Here is a 27,684-nt window from a genome sequence, read left to right as displayed (position 1 = left end):
TGTGAAATAATCTCGTCACCATCTCTCTGTTTGTCTTCAGGTTTTGGACGCCACCGTACCCTGAGTTGACCCAGTAGAACTCAGTAGAGTCAAGTCGAGGCCCAGCTGCATCAGCGGAAATGGCTCCTGCAGCTATGTCGAAGCCTCCATCTTCCCTCGCGCCTCTCTGCCCATCCCACTTTTCCTCCTTCTCAGTGCCCTTCCTCCTCCTCTCCTTCATTATACTGCTTTCATGCCCTGCATCGGTCCACGCAAGTTCTCCAGAGAAAAACTGTTCAGCTAGTGGAGACCCCTGTCAGGAAGGTGGGTTGATGTTATCCCTGTGAAAAGTGCAGTTTAATGCAAATATGGAGGGATTAAAATGATTACATACAGTCTAAACCTTTCAGAGAGTGCAGCTTAGTGACACGAGTTAAGTAGATGAAAGGGTTAAGCCCCGAGTTGGTTGTCTGTGTACCAACCATGTAAGCATGATAAATTATGTGCATTTATAACAGCTGAATGTCATGATTTTTTTTTTAAAAGATTGTCACTGATGCTCAATGGATTTCAGATACCAACATCATCTTTCTTACTCTTTCAAATTATCCACAGATGATCTATTATTAACAGGAGTTTTCTTTTTTAATGTAGCTTATTTTTTGTGAGCAGTTTCCTCTTAGGAACTACATGTTAGACGTGCTACACCTTGTTTTTATGGTCACACCAGAGGGTGATTGTAGTAATAGATTTCTTCCACCATTCATATCCTGCAGTTTTAATGACTACGTCCTCATTGTAATATCCATCTTTAATATATAGAACAGTGACTTGGGACACTGATGAATTGTGGGTTTATCAAGTGGTGTCTGGCATCATGAGGTTGGCTCATTTTGGTCACTTTGGGTGGCAGTGTGTGTCCTCCATGAACTGGCCTTGTTACAGCGCGTCCTAGTTATCCTGTTATGTTTCTTGCTTGGATGTTGTGACCATACCCCCTTGTCTATGTTTCATATTGCACGTGTGCTGAATATCCTATGCTGTAGTTGTTAATGAATTGAGCATGTACAGAACACGGTCCTCCTTAATCACCATAATTATGGGTTGGATGGATATTTGTGTAAAATAGTTCTGTTGATTTAAACTAAACTAAAACATAAAATGATCTTGGAAAAATCAAGTAGAAGAAGTAAATATGTGCTTGAAATGAATTAGTCCGTCAAGTCACAATTCAAGATTCAACTAACAGTTTTCATTAGAAAAATAAATGCATTTGTTTTCTCAGGCTAAATGTGGCACCTTTCTTGACACAGTATGAGGGAAAAGCTTTTCATATGGTGTTGATTAAAGCTGTACACACAGTTGTCTCGATGAGATCCGATGCAATCACCATTACATTACTAACCTGAGAAAAGATCGGCTGTCATCACTGTCGTCACTGATCTCAATAGGTTTCTCTCATTTAGATATTTATATATAGCGTTGGGGCATAATGAAACCTTCTAGGATGTCACAGCCACATTTTTGATGTGTTTTGCTGTTCCCTGTGCCAGTGTGATGTTTTCAAGCAGTAGAACACGCTCAATGCTTCTTCTGTTGTCTATTGCATCCCAATTGGGGAACAAGAAAATAAACCTTTCTAATTGTTTTGAAATAGTGCCACAAATAGCACAAAATCTTGGTACCCAACTATTACAATAATAGGGAACGACAATCAAGTATAATTAAAATACCTCTGGAATAAGTGAAATTTTTCCACCAACTTCTCCTTAATAAGAAGGAAGTATAACCTCCTGGCAGTCATTCGAGTATATTTTGTCAACCTATTCTGTGCGGTCTGAGGGGTTCTGAAAATAACAGATGTGGCGATTAAAGATCAAAGTATACACTTCAGTTCTCTTACCTTCAAATAATCCCTGTACTTCTGCTGAGCAGAGAAGTGCAGCATGCTTTTAAAGGCTTTTCATTTTTTCTTCCCTGCTGAAACAGACAGGAAGTTTCCTTCAGGGCCGACTTGATTTTTTTGGGTGTAAAGAAAAACAATATCAAGGTTGTAAATCCATTGGATAAAATGAAGTCAACTACTGCAATACATTTTTCATAAAAAAAAAGCAGTAAGAGCAGTAAGTGTGTTGGCCCATTGTCCCTGAAAACATTTTCTCAGAACTGTAGCCTTCAACTGCTGACCCACAAAGCAGAACAGGTTTTTTTTTTCTCATTTTAATACTTATATCTGAAGGGGAGAGACATATAGGCATGTATTTAGTAATACAAATTAATTTACATTAGTCACATTATTTAGTTTACCAGATACTAATGCATAATGGACAATGTCAGATGATTACAGTATCAGCTCAAATACAAAGAAGACAGAAGTTATGGGCTAATGATCAAAAACATGCTGAGTTTTGGACAGATTGTGCTGAAATATCAACATAAATCTGATTAACTTTTGTAAGTTTTGGTTTTATAGAGACAAATGATGAAACTTACCCAATGAGACATTAAGGAATTTCCCAGACAAATGACTTAATCAAGTTATGCTCCCTCTAAATGTAATTCAAGGTCCTCACAGTGGAAGGCTGTATGAGAATATTGAGGCAGAATGTAGTGAGTTTAGTGGACAAAATAGTTGCCACCAAATGCTGCTGTTATGATCTTTTTATTTTCTGTTGAAAATCGATTTTCTTTTCTCAATTTCAGGAGTCGTGCTGCCTGTGTGGAACCCTCAGAATCCCTCTGTTGGGGATAAAGTAGCACGGGCGATTGTTTACTTCGTGGCACTTATTTACATGTTTCTGGGCATGAGCATTATAGCAGACCGATTCATGTCTTCTATAGAGGTACGTCAATGAGATGTTGCTTTATCTTTCTCTCTGTGATATTGTATTTCAGTAGATTCATGCGTTTCTATTGGACCGAAGCTGCATGGAATACAATTTATTTAACTCATGTTCAACAGCTCTCTGGCATCTTTGTAAAAGATCTAATTTGGATGTTTTTTCCTCTCCTCTGCAGGTCATAACATCCCAGGAGAAGGAGATCACTATAAAGAAGCCAAATGGCGAGACCACCACGGCCACAGTTAGAATCTGGAATGAGACTGTTTCTAATCTCACTCTAATGGCCTTGGGCTCCAGTGCCCCTGAGATACTGCTGTCAGTTATTGAGGTCGGTACTACATGAGCCAGTAAGAAATACATTAGATTCACCAGTATAGGATGCGATTGGGACATCATAATCTGATTTTTGACACCCGCCTGCAGGTGTGCGGTCACGGCTTCGAGTCTGGATCTCTGGGTCCCAGCACCATCGTGGGTAGTGCTGCCTTCAACATGTTCGTCATCATCGCTCTGTGTGTGTACGTGGTTCCCGACGGAGAGACGCGGAAAATCAAACACCTTCGGGTGTTTTTTGTCACGGCAGCTTGGAGTATCTTTGCTTACATCTGGCTCTACCTGATTCTGAGTGTGTTTTCCCCTGGAGAGGTGGAGGTAAGGACATAGAGAAGTGAAAGCTGTCGGGGGAGGAAAGTTTAGAAAAAGAAGAAAGTGAGGTGATGAAAAGGAATGTAGGGATGAAGTAGAAAGCTTCAAGCCTGTCTCCTCTCCCCTTTAGGTGTGGGAGGCAGTGCTGACCTTCCTCTGCTTCCCCCTCTGCGTGGTCCAAGCCTGGGTGGCTGACCGACGCCTTCTCTTCTACAAGTATGTCCGCAAGCGTTACCGTGCCGACAAGAATCGTGGCATCATCATCGAGACAGAAGGAGGTACTGATGGCGTCATTGACGGCATGGGCGGAGGAGCGCTGGGTCCAGGGGGCTTTACCAAGATGGATATGCTGGAGCTGGATGGACAGTTGGCACTGAACTGCCACAGTGGGATGGACGGAGGGATGATGGAGGAAGGAGGAGCGAAAGATGAGGAAGATGAGGCCAGGAGGGACATGGCAAGAACTCTGAAGGATCTGAAGCAGAGACACCCGGATAAAGATATGGAGCAGCTGATTGAGATGGCTAATTATCAGGTTAGCAGCACACAGTCGACACATTTATGCTCTGCAGAAGTACACAGTGTGAAAATCTGTGAGAAATTTGCTCTGTCTCCACCTCTTATCTGTGCTACTTAAACTTTTGGCCCAGGGAAACGGTAAGAAACAGTATGACAGTGAGATAGAGATGACACTGTGATACATTCAGGTGCAAATAAAGTGTTTTAGGTGACAGCAGGGGCGACAGTCAGAGGCAGGAGCGTGAGAGTGGTAAAGCTGTCGTGTTTCAACGCCACTTCAGTGGCTTTCCAAATTACTTAGCATTTTCACAGAAAGTTCCATGGAGTCCCTGAGAAGCCAGACATAACAACAAAATAACTTTTAGAAATACCACAGAAGAAAAAAAAAACCCACAACAACACATCAGGTACCAATTCATAAGAAAAAAACTGCAAAAGTAAAAACATTTCAGAAAACACAACCACTATTCACAAGTAGAACAAAATCAAAAAACATTTCATGCACCTCAGCAATGTGGCAGATAACACGTGTCATAAAAAAACTAAACATGGCTTTCTCAGTCCACTTGTTGAAGTGTCTTGGTAATAACCTGAACCCTGTTTTGCCCCCAGTGTGTTCATCAGTGAAAGTGGCTCGTAGTACACAGAACTTTGAGTGGTCAACCACACTAGAAAAGTGCTATATAGTGCAGTCAATTCCATTTAAATTCCTAAGGATTTATAATAAATCCTCACATTATAGAATAAAGGGGAGATGGCGCTGGGAAAACTCACTCAGTGAAAGCAAACTATAACTGATTTCTTCACTAGAAGCTGCTGCAGATTTTATTAAAATTCTGTAGCAAAACTGCAGTCTCACCTCCCTTGTGTTCAAATAAATTACACTGTTCCCAGCCAAGAGGCCACATTTAGTCTAATGATCCCCACTGCTACATTTTTCAGTTTGTTCATTTTCAATTTGTTAGATCATTTGGACTGCTATTCAGCCATACCATTTTACTGAAATCTTTACTTGTAGATTGATAGGCCCTTTTTTTTAGATCTGCACTTTGCACTTAAGAGCCAGACACTAAAGTTTAGTGCTTCATGTAGAGATTCATTCTCAGGTCAAGAAAGTATTATCATCTCTTCTGCGTATATAGTTCTGTCCAAAAGAATAGTTTTATAAAAGTGAGACTACTATGGACAGACCAAATCAAATTCACAACATGAATCCGTTTAATAATTGATTGGTTTTGTTAATCAGGTTTTGATGCAGCAGCAAAAGAGCAGAGCATTCTACCGTATCCAGGCAACCAGGATGATGATTGGAGCGGGCAACATCCTCAAGAAGCACGCTGCCGATCAGGCTCGCAAGGTAAGACATACCTACACTACAACTCTCCCAGCTACCATTTAATCTGATATTTACAGCTGTTAGATCACATTGCACCCGACTGCTTGTGTTATTCTCTCAGGTGGTGAGCAGCAATGAGACTCAGGCTCAGGAGGACGACCCTCACACCACCAGGATGGAGTTTGAACCATCGTTGTACCAGTGCTTTGAAAACTGCGGCTCCCTGAAACTGACTGTTGCCAGACATGGAGGAGACCCCGGAGTAACTGTCAAGGTGTGTTTGTGTGGGATGAAAGAAACACAGCAGATTAGGAGTAAACGTGTGTATGAGCATGTGTTTGCGAGAGAGAGGCGGAGAGCCTCACTGGCAAATAAAAGCACCTGAGGAGACAGCGGCTTACATTTCAAGCCCTTTTGTCTTGGTCTGATCTTTCTCATAACGTGTTTCCCCCTCCAGAGGATTTGGCCACCTGTGTTGTCTTTTCTAATTGGACGCTGGTGTGAGGGAGAAATGGGAAAAGAGAGCAATGGCAGACTGGGATACACAAGATAGAATATTTTCTTCTCTTTACTTTCAGTTTAGCTTGCAGCTAAAAACAAGAAAATAAACTTTTGTCCTTTTGTCACGCCTTGCTAAGGTTCGTTGATCTCTGCTTTTATGCTCGCCTGATGGTCTGAATAAAAGATTCTGTCCAAATGAGAGATTCTCCTCCTGATAGTCTCTGTCAGTATTATTATACTTGGAATTTTTAAAGCTGTTTGTTCTCCATTCCCATTTAATGTAAATATTACTGTATTTGAAGATCATATTTGAAAATAGCGCATTTCTAGAAAAAGTTGGGACACTGCAATGATTGGCGAATCTTATCTACCAATATTTCATTCTCAATAGAACATAGAGAACATCAAATGTTGAAAGCATTAAAGAATTCTAGCATTTCATGAAATATGTTAGCTCATCTTCAATTTGATGGCAGCAACACATCTCAAATATATATCGGGGGAAATTAAATGAAAAAAGAAATTCTCACATTTCAGCAATATTACCAAGTCCCAGGACAATCCCAGAAATATCAGCCAGCTGAATGAATGCATTCAAAAATTAATTAAGCACCCGGTCTGTTAGACCATACACGTTCATGAAATGCTAAGAATACAACAGGGACAAGAGACTGACCACAGTGATAATAACACTGAACCCACTGATCAGCTCTGCAGACTCAAACTGATTATTTTGGAGTATTTTTTGGGATAATCTTTATTAGGATTTGTTTATATTTGGACCGGAAGAAGGGGGTTAATCAACAAGCATATGTAAGGGGTAAAGGACTGTAGAAATGTGGAAAGTTTTTCTTGTGCTAGCTTCAGAGCCTTTATCATCAAACTGTATCAGACCAGAGGGCTTGATTTAATGAGACTGTTTTTCTTGTTCTATCTCACCCTTTGTCCACGTCTCCCTTAATGTCTCTCTTCTACACCTTCACTGTCCTTTTTTGTCTCACCTTTCCTCTCTTTTGTGTTTCTCCTTTGTGTTCATATGCCCTTTTCATATCTGGTCTCCTCTGTCTTCCACTTTGACTTCTTATTTCTCTGTGTTTCCATCTGCCGCAGGTGGATTATCGCACAGAGGACGGTACAGCTAACGCAGGTTCAGATTATGAGTTTGCTGAAGGAACACTGCTGTTTAAGCCAGGAGAAACCCTCAAAGGTGAAAACACTGTGACAGTAAGATTTTATGTCATGTTTTCAAAACTATGCCACTGAGACTGGTGCTTAAAAAGCAGAGGCCATGAACAGTGCTGTAGACTAACTGGATTTAAAGTTTATTGCTTTGATTTTGCATAATTCTTCTTCCAGAAATCACCGTTGGTGTGATTGATGACGACATCTTTGAGGAAGATGAGTACTTCTACGTCCACCTTAGTAACCCTCGTGTGGTTGGCTATCCTGAGATTGGCACAGCCCCCCTGGATGCCAGTGTTGCACCGAAAGCCGTGCTTGGTGACAACCACACAGCCACAGTGACAATCTATGATGATGATCATGCAGGTAAAGTATTCTGTAGATAACCTCTAGGCGACCATACAGCTTCACCCTGACTGTGGGAAATAAGTATTAGCCTTTTCTGAAATTTAAAGAGGATATATTATGTTTTGGCTCTCTTTTGAGATGCTATAGTTTCTGTTGCTATAGTTTCTGAGATGCTATGTATCCTATAAGGAAACAACTTATAGGTTCAGGAATAATAGAGGCAAAGGGTCAATTTTCCACACCCTGTCTCACAGTCTTTTTCGTCATGGATCATTGTTCCATCATTCCATCATTTTCAAGGAAAATAAAGCAGGTAAACATAAAACCGGATGGAACTGACTCTTTTTGCGTCTTCATCACATTCTCAATGAGAGACAGCCAGCTAAAGTGCTGTTCCAATTTCATTTTTCATTATTTTTCAGTGGACATTTTGTTTCAGTTTCATTAGCCAACAACAAACTTTAAAATCATAGCATATACTTTCAAGGACCATTCCCATGCCTTTGCAATCCATTTTAAGTTTTGCACACATTTTTTAGTTGAAAGTTATGAAAGTTATTTGACTTCATACTGTATTTTTCATGCTAAATCAAGTGAAAATGAAAGCAAGAGGCTAGGTACTCAACAGATGTGACATGGTTTTTCTCTAATATTTCTTTAACATGTATAGAACTGTACAAGTCTTCTTTCTAAATCCTAAGTTGTTTGTGATGTGTAGACACAACACTGGCTCATTCCTTTAGTTAGGTGCCTTTTATACTCTAGCTTAACAAAAGTTTTGAAAAAAACTTTTAAAACTTCTCAGAATGTCTGGAGAAATATTGCTCAAGACCACTTTAAAAGATTACAAGAAAGGCTGTCTCCTTAGAAGAAATATTTAAAAAACTCAAGGGTGGCTAAAGGCTTTTGCATAATACTGTAGATCGGATATAAATGGTTGCATTCAGGTATGTGTTGGTTTGCTACAGCATAGACTCCCAGGACATTGATAATGATGTGTACTTACTGTGAGATGAAAGTTCAAGTCCCCTCAGTGTCATCACCTCTGTAGTTGGAGGACTTTGATAGAATCCATAGAGGATGAAAGTGTGGGAGGATGAGTGGAGAATGGGTGTACACATAATGCTGATCGTTTTATTTAGTGAGAGTCGATGGAAATTATTTTCCTTTGTTTATATGCAAAGTAATAGGCTCCAGCCCACCCGCTACCCGATTAACGGATTGACGGTATAGAAAATGGATGGATGGATATATGCAAAGTACACATTGGAAAGCAAAAACCCTCTCCTTTCTGTCTTGCCCTCTCCTGATCTTTCTCAGGCATCTTTACCTTTGAGAGTGCCAGTCAGAGGGTGAGTGAGAGCGTAGGTGTGATGGAGGTGAAGGTGCTCAGGACATCAGGAGCTCGGGGCCTGGTAGCCGTCCCTTATCGGACCCTAGACGGTTCCGCTAAAGGAGGGGAGGACTATGAACTGGCTGCTGGCAAGCTGGAGTTTCAAAATGACGAGACCATGTGAGTACAGGGACACACAATTATCTTTCATCCGTTTCTTCAGCTGTTGAATGATATGTTGGAAAACCTTGTTTTCTTTAGTTTTTATGAGTCTTGTTACATCAAAGGTTGACTGACACATTTTTGAAACACACACACTGCTCTTTTTCCATTTTATTACTGTGTGACTGACTTCTATTCTTTTTCTAATAAAGAGATGGACATTATGAATAATTCTAGAAAGTAGATAACGATGTAATAGTTTATCATTTCAAGATAAACTAGCCTGCGTTAAACACCTCCACGCGTGTGTGCACTCTTGCACACTCACAAAATTTCTCTTGTGTCCTTGGACACATGCATTTTTAATTTGCTGATGTTAGCTGTGTTAAATTGACCAATATATAAAGTGGTTGGGAAAGCAGTTTCCTCAGCGCCTCCTGGGGCTCATATAACAACTTCTCTGTGTTTGTGTGTTTGTGAGTGTGTGGGGTCTATGTGCTTGAGAGCCAATTCTACTTCTACTTAGATATAGGAGTGAGAACATTACAGCTGGAAGTTGTACATATGTACACACATACACATACAGTATATATATATATATATATACATATATATATCTATTTCTGTGTGAGAACTTGTGTGTTGGGGTGCTGATTGTTGGCAAGGCCACCCAAAAGTTGTTCATCTGTGGGTTTCCCTTACAGAAAGACTAAGAGGATTGAGCGGGTGTGTGTGTGTGTGTGTGTGTGTGTCTAAGATTATATTTCAACCATGGTGGAGAACTTGCTTCATGTAAAGTGCCTTGAGTGGCTTTTTGTTGTGAACCTGCAGTAAAAAACTGAAATAACTGAAAGCTATGAAAGCTATTACTCCAAGGGAAATGTATGAACATGTTGTTGGTCATGTGGTCAAGAAGGTGCTACCAACAACTATAGAGTGATTTGAGACCTAAACACTTGATTTTATGTGTATTTGTAAACTTGATCAAACAAATCAAGCTCTGTAAAGATGTTTTTCTGTATGTTTTTCCCATTTCTTACCCGACAGAGCTTTAGATTATACCTATAAAATAGGCTATGTAATGAGGCAGTACATGTAAAAACAGATTTACGCTACAATTCCTTGTGTACTACCTGGTGTTCTTATTTAGTAACGTAAAAGTTTTCTAATGAATTACTTTTATTAACAAGTATTATAAATGAGCTTTTTTTTAAATGGTAGTAATCCTGTAATCTAGTAGTTATTTTAAAAGTAATGTTATCCAACATTGGTTTTAGTTTTGTGTAAATAGGAGTGGCCATACTCAAAGATGTGAAAGAATATTTACAGCATACCAATCAGAAAATAAAGAAGAAAACTGATTTTGTTTGCTTCTTCCTTCCTAAAGTTTTGTTTCGAGTTAGTGACTCCTTCAGTGTCTTATGGCTCAGACGGAGACTTCTGTCCGTCCATTGCGTTCATTTTGAGCGTATTTTGGAAACGGAGAACCACATACCACCGGAAATCTCGGGGGGGGGGTGTTGCGCAGTATAGTTCACATGCAACCAGCAAAACGAACATACAGGAAGATGACAAAAACAGAAATGGCTGAACTCCAACCACATGCCACGATGAATTGAATGGCCGCACAGACCACCGCGTCTCCTGCGCTGCGTCTTTATATGGTTCTTGATGCATTATGGTGCATTATCATGATCTCCTCCACTGTCGTTATGTTTGTTATTATCTGAAACTGCCATTGGAACTCGGAGGATGTTTTACCTAACAACCATGCCAACAGAAAGCACGTATGAGAGTGTGTGGGCAGTGACACGTTTGAAACAAACGTACCTGTTTATGTATGTACGGGAGTATAAATGAGCCTTTACACAACCACCCTCTGACAAAACTATATTGACTCGTTTATTCACTCTAAACAGAGGCAACATTTCAAAAGTTCACTTCAAACCCAGTTTATGACAGCCGACAAAACTGATGATATACATGTTTGTGTCAAGCCATCGCCATCTGAAGGCAGCAAGCCTCCAGACAGAAGTGTCTTTACAAGGGCATGGTGTGTCTTTGTGTGTGTGTAGTTAAATCATGTGACGCAGTCCCTGCTGCTGGTGAACGCTGAGATCAATGAGGGATGAGAGGAGGAGCCATAAAGAAAGAAAAGTAGATCAAGTTATACCACAGGAAAACTTTCAGCCTATACAGATTGTTTTCTTCTCTCTAACACATAACCAGCCTTCCTGTTTTAGGAGGATGCCCATCTGGGTAACTGTATGTAACGCCTGTATGTAACCATCAGGGGTTGATTATGACAGGGGATATGACTTTTTTTTTAAACTCGAAATGTGTATCTCATTTTGTTTTTGAGAGGGCAATTTCCAAGTCTTACTTCCACTCTTAATATTGCTGAACTAGTTGTCCTTTTTGTATATTCTTTAATTAGCCTTGCAGAGTTAATAGACGCGATGAATGTTCCGTTCGCCCAGCCAGAACTTCAGGAGAATATGATACATGCTACAGGTTAGTGGGCTACTGCGGGGTAAAAAACTTTGTACCCATCAGAGAAAATCAACTGTCACAGATGATGAGCTTGAACAGACTAAAAGACAGTGATGATACATTGTTTTTGAAGTTGTTGCTAAAAAGCAAATAATATGCCAACAATACAAGCTATTATGACGGACATGCAGCGAACCTGTTTCATGTCTGCTTGTTGGCCTCATGAGAATGATATGTTAACTTTAAATTAATTTCCTCCCAGGATTATTAAATGATTTCTATTCTGATTCTGAGAGCTTCTGACATAAATGTAGTTTTGGTCTTGAGAAATGCCTTATCAATGTGAAGCTTATTTATTTCTACATAAGAACACCAATTTGATGGTGTCATGTCTGCCACATAATTAAATAATTCCATCAATAGATCCTCAAAATCCACAAAGAATCAGAAATCTTTAGACATTCCTTTCCAACAAGGGTCACTTGTTGGTTACTGTACTTAAGATATGTGATAGGTGAGGTTATTTGATCTAGTTTTTTCAGCTTCTGCCCTTCTCCTTTTGGCTCATGTGGACTTTGTCCTTTCAAAAACAGCCAGAGATAGTGAACAGAGGAGGAAATGGCTGGTTTGGATCAAATGCTGAGGGAGACAAGCTGAAGGGCTTTGAAGCTCTTGCTTTGGAAAAGCTGAATGAGCATAGTGACAGCTGAAGAAAGAGGATGGATCAATAATCTGCTGTTTCCATGAGTGTGAGAAAACTGAGTGAGTGGAATGCCTGGATTAAAAACCCCTGTGGCAAATTGATTTATCCTACCCGTTGTCTTTTGCCGCTCTCCTTCTTTCTGAACTGCTTCCCAGCTCAGTTCTCCCACCTCACTGTTTTTCTGTTTTCATACTTTGAAATGTGCTCTACATTATTACCAAGATAATGCCTCCTCTCAGTCACTTCATTCATTCTCTGAGGTTTTGGTCCAATCAGTCTTTGACTTTAGGATTAAGGTGGTTTACAGCTTCTCTCATTAACAGCATGCCTCGAGCTCTTCCTCTCTGTTTATTTTTCCCCTATTGATTCTCAGCTCTCACTCCCTCAGTCTCACTTCATCCATGAATTCACTCTACTCTTTTTTTATCTTTTCTAGCTGCCCCGTCTGTTTTCTTCTCTCTTTTCATCATTGTGCTTTTGAACCTCTTGTCAGGAATCCTCCTTTACACTAATGTGAACCGCCTTTAATCTGCTGCACCTCCATCTGCCCATTTACATCTTTTCTGTCTTTGCCTAGTTACAATTATGCCATTCATCATCTTTTGTTTTACTGTTTTCTTTCTTTCTTTGCTTCTTTCTTTCTTTAGTATATTTTTAGACTTTCTTCCATGCAAGTTGTCTCACTTCCCTCCTCTCCCTCTCCCCCATTCCCTTCCTTTTTCACCTTCACCTTTACCCTCACCTTCCTGTCATCTCATGCCTTCTCTTCATTTGCATCTTCCTCTCCCCGTCTTTCACCTTTACTGTTTTACGCTGTCAGATTTTTCCTCCTATCTTACCTTCGTCACCTTCCCCTACCTGGCACCCTCTTCCACCTCCACCTACTCACCTCATCTCTCTGTCTCCACTTCTTCCCTTATATACTGATTTTTTCTTCTCCCTCCATCCCTCTATGTCTAGCCTTTTATTCTGAGAAAAGGAAACTCATTTCCAAAGCCATTTAACTGGATTACATTGCAGATATAACTCAGCATCCATACCTCACTTTACTTCCTTTGTGCTTCATAAGGTATGCCTTCATTCAATCTGGCTAATAGCTTTGTTTACCCCTTTTGCGGAAAGAGTCTGGTGGTAAACGTAGGATGAACTGTAAGAGAGACGGGGAATATTGAAAGAGCGAGTCAGTTGCTACTGGAAAAAATTCAGGTAAAAGCTAAAAGCCACTCAAGTTGAACTGACAAGGTGAGAGGAAAGAGAAATGAAGAGAAGGACGAGGTGCTTAAACTCTGCTTCACATGGACTTAATTGCAGAATACTACACATTGGAACATTAATCACTGAAAGAAAATGTGTTACCCTCCAGTGCATGTTAGATGTTAGGTTTCAGCTGGCAGATCCATGCAGTCCATAGAGACAAGGAGATGGTGGCTTCATAATTTCTGTGTTTACAGGGAGAAATTTTAGTTTCCTTGTGATGATGTTGTTCAAGCTGTGAAAGCTGATGTGCATCTCGGAAGATGGATAAAAAGAGCTTATCCTTGACGATGACATGAAATCCAGATTATTAATTGATGTGTGAAACGTGCTGACTCTTACCAAGTGAGCTTCATCTGACTACAGTGATTTGTATGCTACAGATAACTTAGTCTGCTTTTGGAACATTACGCATTGATATGTATAAGATTAGCTCCATGTGTCAAAATAATGGTGTTCATATAGAATATTGTGTATTTTGTGGCCTTTTAAGAAGCACTGTTTCCTAAAAGCTTCAGACGATCAGGAGTTAAACGTCACATTGCGACACAAGAGCCAACTCAGTGGGTGTACTGAGCAGCAGTGGGAAGTTCAGACCATGGTGGTATTAACAGAGCTGGATATGGTTATATACAATTTATTCAGTGTCACTCCGTATAAACTCAAACACACACACGCGTGTTCTGTATGACGCTCTGTGTTCCTGTATTTATTCAGTATCTAGTCCCATTATATAAAGCAGGAATTAATTAATTCTCTCTCTGTTCAGCCAATTAGAGTGTCTTTTATCTATCCCTCTCTCGTTTCCCAGTGGAGCTTACGAGTTCCTTAGTTTTCTGTCTGCCGCTCTGAATCTGCCATCTCTGGCCCTTTATTGGTCTTTTGTGTTAATCAGAGAGCATGTGTGTGTGCAGAAGTAAAAGGCGAGGTGATCTGTGTGTGTGTGTGAGAGAGAGACAGAGAGATACTCTCAGCAGGGTCAGTTTATTCTTAGCCTTCCTGTGACTGGCAATAGAGCTCAGAATCTCAGCCAAGAACCAGACCACTTCGTGAGAGAGTGTGTATGTTACTGTGTGCGTGTGTGGTCCTCTCCCCTGGCTGCTCATTATAAATCTGAAGCGGGTGTCGCCACCAAACTGCGCCAACGCCTGTTCGGTTACTGTCAAGCCCTGATTCTGTATTGACGTATTTATGTTTTTTTCATCACAAATTCTTGTAGTTTTCAAACTTTTACTATGTTGCTAAAATTGTACATGATGATCCACTCTAATACCTTTGAAGTGCTCCTGACAAAGGGCCACTTCACAATATTCACTTTTATCTTTTGTGATCTCGCCACGCTGCTTTATTGTGTTGTGTGTTAATTAAACAACAACCACATTTCTTAGTGTTTTTGACAAAGCTATCAAGAGAGCTGTGGTCATATGTCAGCTGCTGGTGATGAAGAAGTCAGCCAGCATGTTTTAGACAACAAATGCTCCATTGGCATGATATTCCATGGAATAGGAAAGTGGGAATGTGTGTGTGTGTGTTTGTGTGGTTGGACGAATGTTTGTGCCTGTTGCATTGCTTGTAAAATCTTAGATATTTGAAACCTGTTTCTCCGGCTGTCACCAACGTAGGGTGACTAACCTGAAGCTGTTCCCAAAATAAAACTTCCTTTGAACTCCAAATCCCTAAAGAGCTGCACGCTGTGTGTGTTTAGAGTGTGTTTCTTTCTGTGATCGTGCCTTCAGCTTGATTGCTGCTGCCTGTGCATGCGTATGAGTCAGCAGCTCGCTATATTTCCATAGTCATTTTTGTTGCCCATCGAGCTTGTGTCACATCATCTCTTCCTGTTAGTCCTGAAAATGCACTTGCACACAAACACACCTCATCATCTTTATCATTCTCCCAACATAGTGCAAATCTGCATATTATACCCTCCCTGCTTATCAGCACACTGACTTGTAAACTGCTTTTAAATACCAGTTTTAATTAAAGCATGCTGTCTTTACCAAATTTGACTGTTTAGAAGCAGGGAAAAAGTCTCCAGTGCTACAAACACATTTCTTGTCTACATTGATTTTTGGATGTTAGCCTGTTGATTTGTGTTCAGCGGAGACAATATATTGATGTGTGAGTTATATGTGACAGCTGGCTATTGTAATCTATTTCCTGTTTCTAGAATAGTTTATATTTTCAGTCAAATATTGGTATCCTGTTTATTATTTTTATAACTTTCCTGACTTCTGGTAATTTGCTTAAATGTTTTCTTACGCAGACAGTGGACTCTTACACTGTTGTGTGTAGAAAAACACTGTCTCTGAAGCCTTAACTGTGTTCATTATGACTGTTGAGAACGGTCTGAGAATCTTTGTCACATATCTGTGCTCATAGCAGGGAAGGAATCTGTGTAGATTTTAACTCTGTTGCTCCCCTTTTCTAAGGTTTTGATCGAATAAAATACATAATTGAATTGTTAAATTGTTAAACTATTTTCTCCATGAAAAATTGTGTGTCCAGTGCCTCTTTTTGTACCACTAAGAAACTGTCACAATCTCACACACAAAAGGTAGGAGAAGAGCCTTAAAGGGACGGGAGCTAAAAGTAATCATTTCAAAATAGGGACTGTAGCAATGTGAAAAAAGTGTATTTTGATAATTAAAACATGCAAACCTGTTCTAGTAGATCCCTAAAATCAAGCCATGAAGCTATAAATGAGCTTCGTCTAACATAATCCAGCAGGTAGACACGTATTTGTTCTGCAGTTAGAGCAGTTTTTACTTCTTTCCGGTTCAAATAAGAACCTTTTAATGGACAAAAAAACACTTTCCACCCACCCTACCCTCTGTTTCTCTTCCATCTTCCTCTTTGTCGTCTGTCTGCTGAGGAACGTCAGGTTTCGTGCTTTTCCATAAGGATGACAGTTTTTTCTTTCCTTTTCAACTCCCTGTTTGTTGCTGTAGCAACTTTGGATCCCTCCCATTGTAAGCACAACAAAGACGAGACAACATAAAGAGATGAAAAATGGAGTGAAAGATACAGAATAAAAGGGAGAAATTATTTGAGTAGAGATGAGACTTGTAGTTTTCTGACTAGTGGCTTTCTTCTCAGAATTTGCTTTTCTGCTGTGTGTGCGCACTGAAAGTTTGTGTGGTTGCATTCCCCATTGTTTCTCTCTTCTCCTTTTCCATATCTTTTTCCATTCCTCGAAAATATATTTTTTGAGCCTAAAACATCAAACATGGGGAGTGCATCTCTGTGTGTGAGATAGATCGCCATCGTGCGATCTTTAATTGATATAGCAAAACATTCACTGGCCCAGTGAATTATGACGCAAACCTAATTTTGGTGCAGTCATGGCGTGTGTGACGAAGAGGCCGATGGCCAGCAGACAGCTGAATGACAGAGTTGGAGAGAGAAAGTGAAGAAAATTCAAAAGGATGATAGAAAGTCTTTTCTTTTCTCTTTGCCCCTTTTTGTCTCTCCTTACCCTTCAAGTCTTTTCGCTCTTCTTCTCTCCCTCTGCCCTATTTCCCATATTCCCTTTTCTCTTCATCTCCTTTAGTGTCAGAGCAGTCAAAGTTAAGTAGCTTAAGTCAACATCTTTAATTCGTTTTAAAGCTTTCTGTGTTATTTGAGCGTGCTTGCATTAGTTTCTCTTCTTGAGTGTGAGCCAGGCTGTATTATGTGTTAGCTGTGTAGAAAAATCGATGTGGCAGCTGCTGTCTGTTGTTTGCTTTGTGATACTTTTCTCCATACTACAGTAAGTTGACTTGCAATGCCTCACACAGATGCAGACATACATAACCACAGATAACCACAAGTTTCGTCCAAACACAAATTTAACCTATTTTAATCCTTGCCTCTTGCTTTTCTGACTCTTCTACCAGTTCAGCATCTCAGTGCTGCTTTCACAGAATAAAGGAATCTATTGATTTTTGGGTCCAGGGAGTCTAAACTTGACAGTTAAAGTTCCATTTAAGGTGAAATGAAAGGAGGCACGCTGTGATGCTAAAATACAAAACAGCCCAGAGATGACATAGGTTTGACCTTGAAATGCTGCCTTTGTTTGTGTCTGGGTGTTTAGATTTTTGCCCTTTTGTTCCTCTATTTTCTCTCCCTCAAAGCATCAGTCTATTTTCATATCTTTGAGAATCCCTGTCACTCCCTATTTCTGTTCCCCTCATTCTCTTTTTGTACGTCTTCATTCTGCAACTTCCCCTGTAGTTGCTTCTGAAACCCTGCAGTCCCAGCAATTTTCTCTGCCATTTATGTGCACACTCACTCAAACACACCCTGTGGTCGTGGTTGTGTGCCCATATGCACATACAGTGCAAGCGCGTGCGCACCCTCCCTTTTTCCAACAAAGCCCTGTGATCAAACCCCCCCAGACTTCACTCACCCTGTAATCAAGGCTTGGAGACCTACCAAGGAGCAGGCTACTGGTTCCCTGTATTTCCGTGTACTGGCCCCCACCCTGCCCTACCAAGACCACATTAAAGCTGTCGGTAGCGGGTTCACTGACCAACAAGGCCAGTGCAGGGCCTCAAGGGTGTGTCAGCTGGGGTGCTACTTTTCCATTTATTTCATCAGACTGCATTTTTTTTCTTACTGTTTTTTAAACTTTGTCTCAGCAGGCTGACTAAATTCATCATTAGTGTTTGTCATAGTTTGACTGTGGAATATAGAATTCAACAAATTCCTGATATTTTACTGGGACGTTTTTAATAAGTAAGGTCAAAAAAACCTTTTTTCCCATAAATCTACAACTACGTCTTCTTTGTGTTTTAATTATTTCGACAAAGAGGATGAACATGTGGGAAGTATCTCTCTTTTTTTAATGTATCAGATATTCTCTTTTTCCACCATCTGCAAATGAAAAATATTCGGAAAGTTTTTCCTCATCCTCTGCCTCAAAGCAATGCAAGTCATAAAACCAGTTGTTTGTCATGTAACTTTTGGTTTCTTTAAGTAGCATTTAGGGGAACAATGTAGCCCATGCTGGCCGGCCAGTACACCGAATTTTGATCTTTTTACTGTGTCACACCTTTAAAGGGGACAAAAATGTGCTGCAGTGCATATTTTTTGTGTCTGAAGTCAATGCCAACTCAGTATCATCAAAAATACACAACCTTGCCACTTTGTTTGGAGCCTCTGAGGTTTGAAAAAAATCTAATATCTCTTTAGTGAGTGCTTCACATTTGCAGTGGATTTCACATTCCACGCTCAAAGTATTGTTGTACAGCTACCTCATCTTTATCTCCTCCCAACTTCAAATTCAAATCATGCTGCCTTCATCGTACCTTCAAAGTAGGGAATTGAAAATCTTTTACCCTTGCATTTTACTTTGCTACTATTTGCAAATTCTCATTAGCAATAATATAGTTCAGTAAATAAAGAAGTGAGTTAATGATGCTCTCCTCGTACTTTGTCACATCATTGGAGTTTTTCCCATTTTCTTTCAGTTAAAAGTTGTTTCTCAAGTTTTTCAAGTATTTTTCTGTTCGTTTGGTGCCTGAGTTAAGTTTTCTGTGTGTTCTAGTGGGAGCTCTCTGGCTATTTATGGTATGCTCTGTCATGGGTTATAAGGTCTTTCAAGGGTTATTGAAGGCTAATGGTTTCAGAAAAGGCTGACCTCACAAAAGAGTGGGGTGGCATGGAGTCGAGTGAGACTCTCCACACTCCTAAACAGGTGTGAACAGTGGTGTAAAACGTAGACGTTGTACTGTCTTTCAGTGGTATTTTCACAGATATTTCATTAAGACCTCAGGAAAATTTGTTGTCTCTTTTAAAGTAAAATTTTTACATGTTGAAATTGCACTTGTATTTAAAGTGGAACACTGCAAGTTCAGCACCGAGTTATTAGGGCTATCACTAGGTTGTTATCAATTTATCTGCCAGTTATTTTCTAAGTCATTAAGGGTTTGGTTTGTAAAACATGAATGTAGAACAGACTTAAACCCAAATGTGATGTGCTCTCCTTGTTTGTCTCACTGAACAGTTAATAAAAGAATAAAGATAATAACAAAAAACAAGCAAACAGTTTGCTATATTAATTAACTTGAATATTTTAAATGAAGTATATTTTGCATTTGAGCACTTTAAACTAAAAGTTAACAGTTTTAATTTCCTCCCTCTTTTTTCTCCATGTAGATCTGGACTTTCAGACATTTGACTTCATTCCACTCACATCCTGGAGAAATCTGTCCTGTCATCTTTCCTCATCTTTTGCTTTGAGCATCTTACTAATATGCTGAGACTCAACAGTTTACCCTCTGATTGTTCAGAAGGGATTTTAAGATTCAGATGGCTACAGCCACAAACTCTGTTTGTGCAAGTCTGGTAGCTGCTCTGCAGGCACCAAGCTAATGAAATGAAGAGAAATTATAATGCAGCATAAGGAGTGCCAAAACTAGACAACAATATAGACTTTATTGTAAAAACCCAAAAAGGGATGAATGCAGCTGTAATAGCAATCAGGAGCAATCAGTTAAGTGCTTGGATAAGTGTTATTTTCTAGTTTGAAGGGGTTTATCATGCAAGGTTGAATTAAACAAAATGATTTTCCTCATTTTTTGGGCTGCCTGTGTGATGGTAATAACAGTATTTGGCCTTTCTCTCAAGAATGCTTATTCTGAATGTGTATTTTAGCACTCACATATCAAACATAGTTACACACTTTCTTTTTGTAGTGAGTTTTGTGTTGCAGAGAAGAATTTCTGCACTGTGTTGGGGTTTAGTTGAAAGGAAATGTGGTAATGTCAATTGGACCTTTGAAATCGATCAAATCATGCATTTTAGGGAGGAGTCCAACAATACAATTACATCCCAAATGAGTAAATTAATTAATCATCAGCCCAAATCTGGGCCAAAACAAGCAGCTTATTTGGCAGTACTTTACTATATCCACACACGATAAACACACAAAATAAGTTTATACTAAGGTATGAATTACATAAGCCTTAAAAAATAAAATAATTTAAAAATGACATTTTCATTATAGGTCAAAACAGAGGCAGTAAATGACAATCAAGTGCACATGCAACGTCACCAAAAAAGAAAGAATGACAACCTGTTATTCATGTTGATGAATGGTTAGGGAGTATAACCTGTTGCATGTTGCCAGTTATTATGAACTCCATAAGATACAGAGATTGATACTTACCAATTAAGTTCAGTTCAATATAAATGTCAACTAATTATGCTGATGTGTCTTGGCTGAGAGATTCCAACACACTGCATCCTAAGAAAACTCATGAAAATGGAGTTGGATGGAATGGATGAAAATTTCCACATACCTTCGAGAAATCCTAGTTAAGCAAACATATCAGAGCCTCTAACAGAAATTAATGTATCTCAGGTTGATATTAAAATGGTATTGTGTTACATTTGCATAGTGTTGCTGCCATTTGAGAGATTATCAGTGTCAGAGTGTATATACTGTAGATTTCTATCCAAACTGTAGATTTCTAACCACAAACTCGAGTCTGGGGAAGACTCACCCAGAGAGACATGCTTCCTGTTTTGGGTCTCGGTTCGGAGCTTGAGAAACTCTGCTCTGACATGATGAATGCACTCTGCTGAGGAAGAGTGATGAGCCAGTTCCTGACTGCATCACCTCAGGGTAATCTAGTATGATACATACACACATCGCACACACACACACGCAAGCACACACACACACGCAAGCACACCTTGCACAGAGTGATGTCAGAGTGATTAAATCACTAATAGCTTATGGAGGAGACGTTGTGACTCACACAGGCTCTCCATCTCCACTCACATCTCTCACCCTCCTTCTCAGACGACTTTCCATTGGACTTTTGTTCTTCTTCTTCTTTTTCTTCTCTTTGACTCCATCGAACTCATTGTCTGTTGCATCTAAATGCCAGTCCTTTTTTGCACATTCGCCCCCTTTTCTTTCCTTCTTTCCTTCTTTCCATCTTAATTTTCTGCTATATTCCTCTCCATCCAGACATTCAGCCTAATCCCCAAGTCTGTCACTCCTTCCTCTTTTGTATTTTAAACCCTGTTTTACTCTTTGCCCTCCACCTGTGTACCGCTCAACATGTCCTCCCTCCCTGCCATTATCTGATTTTTATTTGTCTCATCACACATATATCCTCACTGTCTCCCTCCTCGTTTTACAGGATGATATATTATCCTCGTCCCATTTTATTTGCCATTCATCCTTTCCCTCTCACTTCTTCCACACTCTCCATACTTCTTAATACTTAAATATTTGCCCTTCAGCTTTATCACCCCTCGCTTTATCATCCTCCAATTGCCTCTTTCTTTCCTTGAAACTTTCTGCTCTTATCTGTATATGGTAATAGCGGATGAGAGTGAAGTTTGACCAAAGTCTATTTGTTAGAAAGAAATAAGGCTTAAGGAAATTTGATCTCCACTTTTAAAAGATAACCAGACTTGCACTTTGAATAGAGACACACATATATGCCCCCACTCAAGGTTGCTCTCTTTTCCTGCATTCATTATTGTCCTCCATTGCTTCTGATCGTTAATTTATTCTCTTTGCCTTTAATTTATTGTCAATAGAATTCAGCAAATGGTGAACAGCATGTAGAGGTTAAACGTGAGTGAACAAAATTTCTATGCAGAGGACAGAGATTAAATTTACAATTTTTTGCTGCATAAAAAAACTGTATGAAAAGCTGATATTGGACATCTATCAGGTGGTTATAAACATGCTGATGGTCCTCTACACCTGCTGAATGTGGACTTGAGAAACACTAGAGGAACACTGTTCACTATATGGCTGCGCTATCCTAAAGCTGTCAGAAGAGTTAAAGAATGTAGCCGATACTCATTAATACTTCATTAAAAAAAGATCAGTGTTGTGCCCACTGTCACAAGCGTGCTAAAATCAGAGCTAAATTTGCATGTCACATTCAATGGCCTTTGATTGACATATTGAGAATGAGGCCATTTCAGGGTAATAATGTTTATTAATTTGAGTTAAATATTTGAAATTTAAAAAATGAGTACCTCTTATACAGTGTATTAGCATGATTCCTAGTTAACATGTGCCACTGACAAAGTTTTTTTTTTTAAGGGCCATTTGGGTCAACACCTGACTCAAATTGCTGTGTAATAGTGATAAATATTGGCAAATCGATCAGTGTTCTCATTGTAGTTTCTGGTCATCTTATCTGTATTCAGATGGGGGGCCTCTCAGTATGCGCTTTTATCTGGGTACTTATATTCTCGAGTATTTGAGAATTGGCCTTAGTTGCAGCCTAAGCACTGTTTCATTTAGAAGTAGCTACATATTGAGACAAGAATGCTCCAAATATTCGGGTGTGCACCCAACTTGCTCTACCTACATGGTGGAGGCTCACCAGCTTTGGTGAATGCTAACTGCCTGATCTTCACTAGTCTCCCCTGGCAACCACAGCCTCATCTCGGTTAGTGATGCTATCATTTTCTGCTGCCTATTATGGTTTTGTAGTGGGTAAACATGAGATATAAGGCGTTATAGAGCTATATGACCCTGAAATGACTCCATACTTGGGGCTTTTTTTTGCTTACGAAAATTACATCATGGGGAAAAGCCACAGTTGTCAGTTGGCACAAGATTGCAATAAATTGTATCAATAGATTTGCATGCGCTTTCTTTTTAACTCAATGATGAAACAAGGAAATCTTGAAATTCTATTTCAGAGTTCACAACATTTGAACATTCACAAAACGTTTCTGAACGTTTTGAATCGAAATCCCAGCTACTGTAAGCATATTGTACAAGACACATGACAGCGAGCTTAGTCTGGCACAATGATTTTACTGGATATATCGGTAGCTTCGACTGCACCATGATATCAGTTTGGGTTTGTTCTCAAAAAATGGTGAGAAATGACCAGATATCCTGGCAACAAATGGATTTGATATATCCAAATTGCATGGGCTGATGAATACATATAGGTGATCCATTGTCTATACACTGGAAAATCTCTGTACATACTAATCTTTTGATGTGTGTTTTTGTGCGTTGTGGTCCTGTAGCTACAAGAGATTTTGAGAAATGTGGGTGCTGCAGAAATCTGGCCTTTTCTAAGGACTTGGATCCACAATTTTCTTCTGTTCTTGGCAAAAAGACTACTGAACATATCCCATCCATTTTTTTTGGTACAGTTAACTGCCTTGTGTTTGCTTAGGGGGCTTGGCTCAGCCAAACATGTAGTTCTACAGTCCCGTCTCAAGAGTGAGATAATCTCAGAAAAGGTGAACATGGTCAGTCTGGAGTCTGAAGATTGTTTTTCATGCTTTCTTTTGGTGTGTTGGGATCCATATGTGAAGTGTTTTGCCAAACACTAGTTTCAGTCTCTTGGTGTGGCATAGCCATCTCATCCCATGTTGCTGTCCAGTGACCTGACAAGTCGCTGATGGTTACTCACTTAATCATTTTTTACTCTCTTAACAGAGATATTGTGAGATTTAAATCAGACCTTTTTAAAATCTCAAAAGAACAGTAAAATTGAATTGTAGTGTTTTATTGCTCTTTTCAGGCCAAACTTTTACGATTCAACTTTTCATGTGATTTTTAACTGTTATTAAATTCAACATAAATTCCGCTGAGAAATATTATGGTTAATCACAATAGCATTTATCATTAAGAGCCATTATTGTACCAGTTGATGGACAGTGTTATTCTTCAGTGCCCAATCACTTTTCTCTCTCTTATATCCCCTGATGGACTCCTCCTGGTCATAAACACACTTGTGCAGGTATTGTAGGTTATAGATAGATACACACAGGTGGATGAAGGGTACACAGGAGGAGCATGGAGGTGTCAAAGGAAGATGAATACGTTTCTGGACTGACAGTATATGGGAATGCAGGAAAAAAGGCATACGGCGAAAGTTAGAGAGACGCAGGGGGGAATAGATGAGTAATTTTGGCAAAAGACAAGTGCGAAAGGAAAGGGAAAGTGCGAGAAGAAACTGAAAATGAGGGCAAATAACAGCTAGAGGGCAGGGAAGTAAAACAAATAGGACAGTAGGAAAAGAGAAGGATGAAGGGCACACGTGGTAAGGCCAACTGTTGGCACTCTGGGTGGTAAAGGAGGGATGAGAAGAGGCGAGGAGGAGGACTGAGTGAAGATTGAGGGGATAGAATGAGAGAACTGGCAGATTTTCCTTTGATAGAAATACGATGAGTGTGTGTGTGTGTGTGTGTGTGTGTGCGTCTGTAAGTAAAAACCTTTGGCTGGCAGCCGGATGCAGGTCTGCCAGTGGTTGGCATGGCAGTATACAACCCACTGCTTAAAAGTCCTCACCTTGAGCTGCTAATGGCAGTCAATCACCTTAAAGTGTCAGTACATATAAAGTACAGTACATTTTCTATATTTGTGATGACAGCTAGTGATACTGTTCATTGTTCAACCAGTAACTATAAGCTTTTTTCCATGCCCTTACTATAATTCAAGCTCACACTGTAGAGCCAAATAGTGTCCAAACCCACAAAGTCTATATCAAGACAAGATCATCGGCTGGGCATAGAGATGAGGATTAGAAGTGCGGCATGCTTTCTGTGTCAGTACATAGCTACCTGTCAGGGTGGCTTGCTTGCTGCAGATATACAATTTCTATTCACTCTAAAATTGCTATCCATCACTTTAAAATTAAACCTCACTTTTGGGTGTTTATTCACAGCTTTAGTGTGGAAAAAAAGCTGATGTTGCATAAAAATTGTATTGTATTGTAAATACTTACAAACCTGACAGCCAGAGCTGAACTTTGTTCTATGTTATGAACCAACATCTTTAATATCTGTTGAGCTTTAGTAATGAATCTTAAAGAGGATATAAACACAAAGATTCAAGTACTACATAATTTCAATGTTGATCTTGCATTTGCCATATTTCACAGTGAATAGATTTCTCATCATTTTGCCACAATAAATAATAAACAGTTAATATGGTTCCAGATTTAACTAACAAATTTTAGAAATGCACAGATGACCCAGATTTGAACTTTTTCCTGGTGCTATCCAACAGAATATTCTTACCGTGATGAAGATAAGACATTTTCAAAATCATCATCAATTCATGGGGAAACTAAAGCTAGAGGAACAGTTTCATGGACTAAAACTGATTGGATTACAGTCCACCACATTTAATGAAATACAGATTTATTGTTCTTTTACAAACTTGCTCACAAATAGCATCTATCACATATCTCTGCTCAAAATAGTTAATGATGTGTGGAACATTTATTAAACTACAGTTATGAAATGATCTTTTTCACTCAGACATCATACAATGAAACATGGCAACCAACCAAAAAAATGTTATAAACGGTTTGTTACTGTCAGAGTGTGGAGAGAAGATGAACGTCCTGTAAGCAGTTAAGTGAGTAAAAAAACATTAGAACTGTCTAAAGTAAAAAAGTCCAATCCCAGTTACATATGGTCGATGTTTTTGAAGCAGATTTAGTCTTTGTGCGTTGAGATTCTTGCTTCTCTGTTGGCAGCTCCATCTTTGACTTGAACATGAATTTACAATGAGCAGCATTAAAACATACATGAGAACAGACGAGAAGAGAGACAGATGGGGGGGGGGGGGGGGGGGGGGGGGGGGGGGGGGGTTAAAGAACATGAAGAGAAGGGCCCGGTGCTCATTGTCTTCAACACTGCTGGATTTTTTACAATTTTTGTTTCTTCAACTGTTTTTTTTTTCTGTGAAAATCATCTTTACACCTTCCACTTTGCTATTTGCGTCTTTGTCTTTGTTCAGAATTGACTGATACAACTTTCATCCTTGCATTTGTATGCCTGCCTTTTTACTTTTCACATCATATGCCCATGCTTTTCATGTGTTTTCTCTGCAAATCTCCTTCTGCTATTCTCATTTTTACCCATATATATCTCCATGTATCTCTCCACTGCGTGAAAGAAAAAAAGTATAATAATGTTTAATTTATGGATGCTAAAAGGGTTTGCATTAGAGGCTGAACTAGCAACCCTTTAATGTAAACCTCGTGCTTTCACACTGTCGAGGTTAAGGGTCTTACATGAATGTTCCGTTTTGCCGCTGATGCTGTGCCCACGTTTTCTATTTAGACAGTTTTAAGATGCCAAAGTGTGGAAATAGTAGGTGTCTTCAACCTGAGCTCAGAACAGACATTTTTTTTAACAGCATTCAGTCGTGTGATAAAGAAAGAAGACTTACATAACCTGACATAAAAAAAAACAAACAATCCTCATCAGGTTTCGAAATGAGGTTAATACAACCTGAGATGAGCAGCAACACAACGACACACTGTGTCTTTGTTACGATCATAAGCCAAAATGTAGAAGTGGTGTGTGAAAAACTGAGTACACCTTTACTGCCTCCATGAGAATCAAGAGAATTGATGTATTTGTTTAATTGATCATCATAACATCAGAAAGTAAGCACCAGAATAAAAGCAGAAGTTTTGGCAGTTTGCTGGTCAGGAGCATCCAGGTGTGTGTTAACACAATGCCAAGGAGGAAAGACATCAGCTCTGATTTTAGAGAAGCGATTGGTGCTGCCCATCAATCCAGGAAGGGTTATGAGACCATTTTTAAATGATTTGGGGTACATTATTCAACAAATGATAAAAACAGTGGAAAACATTCAAGATAGTTTTTAAAAAAAAACAACTAAATAAATATAAATCTAAGAGCTACATCTCCGACTGTGCAGGCCTGAAAGAATCTGAAATGTCAAAGTTCATAACATCACAAGTAGAAAAAGAGTGAGTAAGTATGGCTTGTTTAGGAGGTTAAAAACAACATTAGAGCATAGATCAGGTTTACAAAGTTACAACAAACCACACACAAGACTTCTGGAACAATGTCCTTTGGACGGACAAGATCAAAGTAGAGATGCTTGCACAGCAGCATGTGGGGACATCTGTCTGACAGCTAAAGCTTGGCTGAAACTGGGTCATTAACAGTACAGTGATCCCAAATGCATCTGCAAATCTACAACAGGATAACTGAAAAAGTGGCCCAGTCTATGTTCAGACCTAAACCTGACTGAAATGCATAAACAAAATGCTGCACACCTCAATGAACTGAAGCACCATTGTACAAAAGAGTGGGTCATCTGAGGTTGTATTGACCTTATTCTAATATCCAGTAAGGACCAAATCATTAGTATTTTTTATTATGTCCTGACATGTATAACCTTATTGTAAAAGGGTATACTTAAGAAAATAGACAATATTTGTGTTTATTGGCGCAGATTAGATAGTAGAAGAGGTAATTGTTCCCTGAATCTGTCGTTTCGATAGTGCTATTGCTTAAACTACTAAAAAGGCAGTTCTGCAGATTATACATATGTGAAAGAGTAAAAAAACATTAGAACTGAGGCAGCAGCCTTGAAATGCAGTATTCATGAGCAGCATTAAAATACGAC

General features: G+C 39.4%; 1 protein-coding gene across 2 annotated transcripts in view; it reads left to right on the top strand.

Annotated features, from left to right (window-relative positions):
* The window catches only part of slc8a4b (solute carrier family 8 member 4b), a 113,146-nt gene that overhangs the window by 47,150 nt on the left and 38,312 nt on the right, over nucleotides 1–27,684 (top strand). For both annotated transcript variants that reach the window (XM_072376430.1, XM_072376429.1), the window contains exons 2-11: nucleotides 41–303; nucleotides 2,683–2,822; nucleotides 2,998–3,150; nucleotides 3,246–3,473; nucleotides 3,598–4,002; nucleotides 5,233–5,343; nucleotides 5,444–5,596; nucleotides 6,934–7,030; nucleotides 7,180–7,371; nucleotides 8,674–8,866. In XM_072376430.1, coding sequence (XP_072232531.1) covers nucleotides 120–303; nucleotides 2,683–2,822; nucleotides 2,998–3,150; nucleotides 3,246–3,473; nucleotides 3,598–4,002; nucleotides 5,233–5,343; nucleotides 5,444–5,596; nucleotides 6,934–7,030; nucleotides 7,180–7,371; nucleotides 8,674–8,866 — 1,856 coding nt within the window. In that variant the 5' untranslated portion in view covers nucleotides 41–119. The remainder of the gene's footprint in view (nucleotides 1–40; nucleotides 304–2,682; nucleotides 2,823–2,997; nucleotides 3,151–3,245; nucleotides 3,474–3,597; nucleotides 4,003–5,232; nucleotides 5,344–5,443; nucleotides 5,597–6,933; nucleotides 7,031–7,179; nucleotides 7,372–8,673; nucleotides 8,867–27,684) is intronic.

Source organism: Leuresthes tenuis, unplaced genomic scaffold (genome assembly GCF_036924035.1).
Source record: "Leuresthes tenuis unplaced genomic scaffold, fLeuTen1.0.hap1 SCAF_22, whole genome shotgun sequence".
Taxonomy (NCBI): domain Eukaryota; kingdom Metazoa; phylum Chordata; class Actinopteri; order Atheriniformes; family Atherinopsidae; genus Leuresthes; species Leuresthes tenuis.
The sequence above is the reverse complement of the archived record's forward strand: the minus strand, read 5'-3'. Positions and strand labels throughout refer to the sequence as shown.